The sequence below is a fragment of the Haliaeetus leucocephalus genome, unplaced genomic scaffold (genome assembly GCF_000737465.1).
Source record: "Haliaeetus leucocephalus isolate CR32 unplaced genomic scaffold, Haliaeetus_leucocephalus-4.0 Scaffold380, whole genome shotgun sequence".
Taxonomy (NCBI): Eukaryota; Metazoa; Chordata; class Aves; order Accipitriformes; family Accipitridae; genus Haliaeetus; species Haliaeetus leucocephalus.
The window spans coordinates 24,035-25,563 of NW_010972816.1; the positions used below are offsets into that span (position 1 = coordinate 24,035).

At 52.2% G+C, this 1,529-nt stretch overlaps 1 protein-coding gene across 1 annotated transcript; it reads right to left on the reverse strand.

The window, feature by feature from the left end:
- Positions 1–14: 14 nt before the first annotated feature.
- Positions 15–980, reverse strand: LOC104835385 (olfactory receptor 14C36-like). The gene has a single exon (XM_010573334.1). The coding sequence runs from the start codon at positions 978–980 to the stop codon at positions 15–17; it is 966 nt and encodes a 321-aa protein (XP_010571636.1).
- Positions 981–1,529: the final 549 nt, after the last annotated feature.

A 1,529-nucleotide genomic window follows, 5' to 3' on the forward strand; every position in this document is an offset into this window, starting at 1 on the left:
TGTAATGAGTTACATTATGAATGCTCTGCAGAAGAAAACAGGGCGTTAATTGCTTCTGAAAAGCACCCGCTCATCATTTTCCTCAGGGCATCCTTGAGCTCCTGGTTCCTCATGCTGTAGATGAGGGGGTTCACTGCTGGAGGCACCACTGAGTACAGAACTGCCACCACCAGATCCAGGGATGGGGAGGCGAGGGATGGGGGCTTCAGGTAGGCAAGAATGGCAGAGCTTACAAACACGGACACCACGGCCAGGTGAGGGAGGCACGTGGAAAAGGCTTTGTGGCGTCCCTGCTCAGAGGGGATCCTCAGCACGGCCCTGAAGATCTGCACATAGGAGAAAACAATGAAAACAAAACAACCAAATGCTAAACAGGCACTAAGCCCAAGAAGGCCAACTTCCCTGAGGTAGGAGCATGAGCAGGAGAGCTTGAGGATCTGGGGGATTTCACAGAAGAACTGGCCCACAACATTGCCTTGGCAGAGTGGTAGTGAAAATGTATTGGCCGTGTGCAGCACAGCATAGAGAAACCCACTGGCCCAGGCAGCTGCTGCCATGTGGACACAAGCTCTGCTGCCCAGGAGGGTCCCGTAGTGCAGGGGTTGGCAGATGGCAACGTAGCGGTCGTAGGCCATGATGGTGAGGACACAATACTCTGCTGCGATGAAGAAGAGAAAGAAAAAGACCTGTGCAGCACATCCCCAGTAGGAGATGGCCCTGCTGTCCCACAGGGAATTGGCCATGGATTTGGGGACAGTGGTGGAGATGGAGCCCAGGTCAAGGAGGGAGAGGTTGAGGAGGAAGAAGTACATGGGGGTGTGGAGGCGGTGGTCACAGGCTACAGTGGTGATGATGAGGCCATTGCCCAGGAGGGCAGCCAGGTAGATGCCCAGGAAGAGCCAGAAGTGCAAGAGCTGCAGCTGTCGCGTGTCTGCAAATGCCAGGAGGAGGAACTCAGTGATGGAGCTGCTGTTGGACATTAGCTTCTTCTGGGCATGGGGCACTGTTCAAGAGGGAAAGAGATTGACAAGTTAGAATAGACTTCTCTGAGCTAAACCTAACGCATTTCTCATAGAAACCCCACCGAAGCTGCCTCTCCTATTTCAGGAAGCCCTTTGGCAGGTCCCTTTCATGAGCTGTGCTTGGTGCTGGCTGAGGGTGCCACTGGGAGCAGCGGGCTCTGCTGTGGGCTCTGGGGGAGTCAGTGCTGCCCTACAGCAAGAGGTAAATAGGAACATGGGGTCATCTTAAATCCATTTGTCATATCAAAGAGCTTTTCAGCATTGTCACTCCCAATGCATCCAAAACTGGGGATTTTGTTTTGAGTATTTGTTCTGGTTTCCACACACCAATTAAGGAGTGCTTTTGGCAGGGAAAGAAGTGAATGTCCTAAAGATGGGATGTCCTGAAAGGAGAGCTTTGTCATTTGTATCACTAGGAGCCTGGGGATTAGGAGGGGATTGGGATATTTTACTCACATGGACAAATCTCTGAAATGCACCCAAATTCCCCCTCCCCATTCTTCTCAG

Excerpts from the sequence above, each read along its gene's own strand:
- LOC104835385 (XM_010573334.1), bottom strand. The coding sequence starts at position 980 with ATGTCCAACAGCAGCTCCATCACTGAGTTCCTCCTCCTGGCATTTGCA.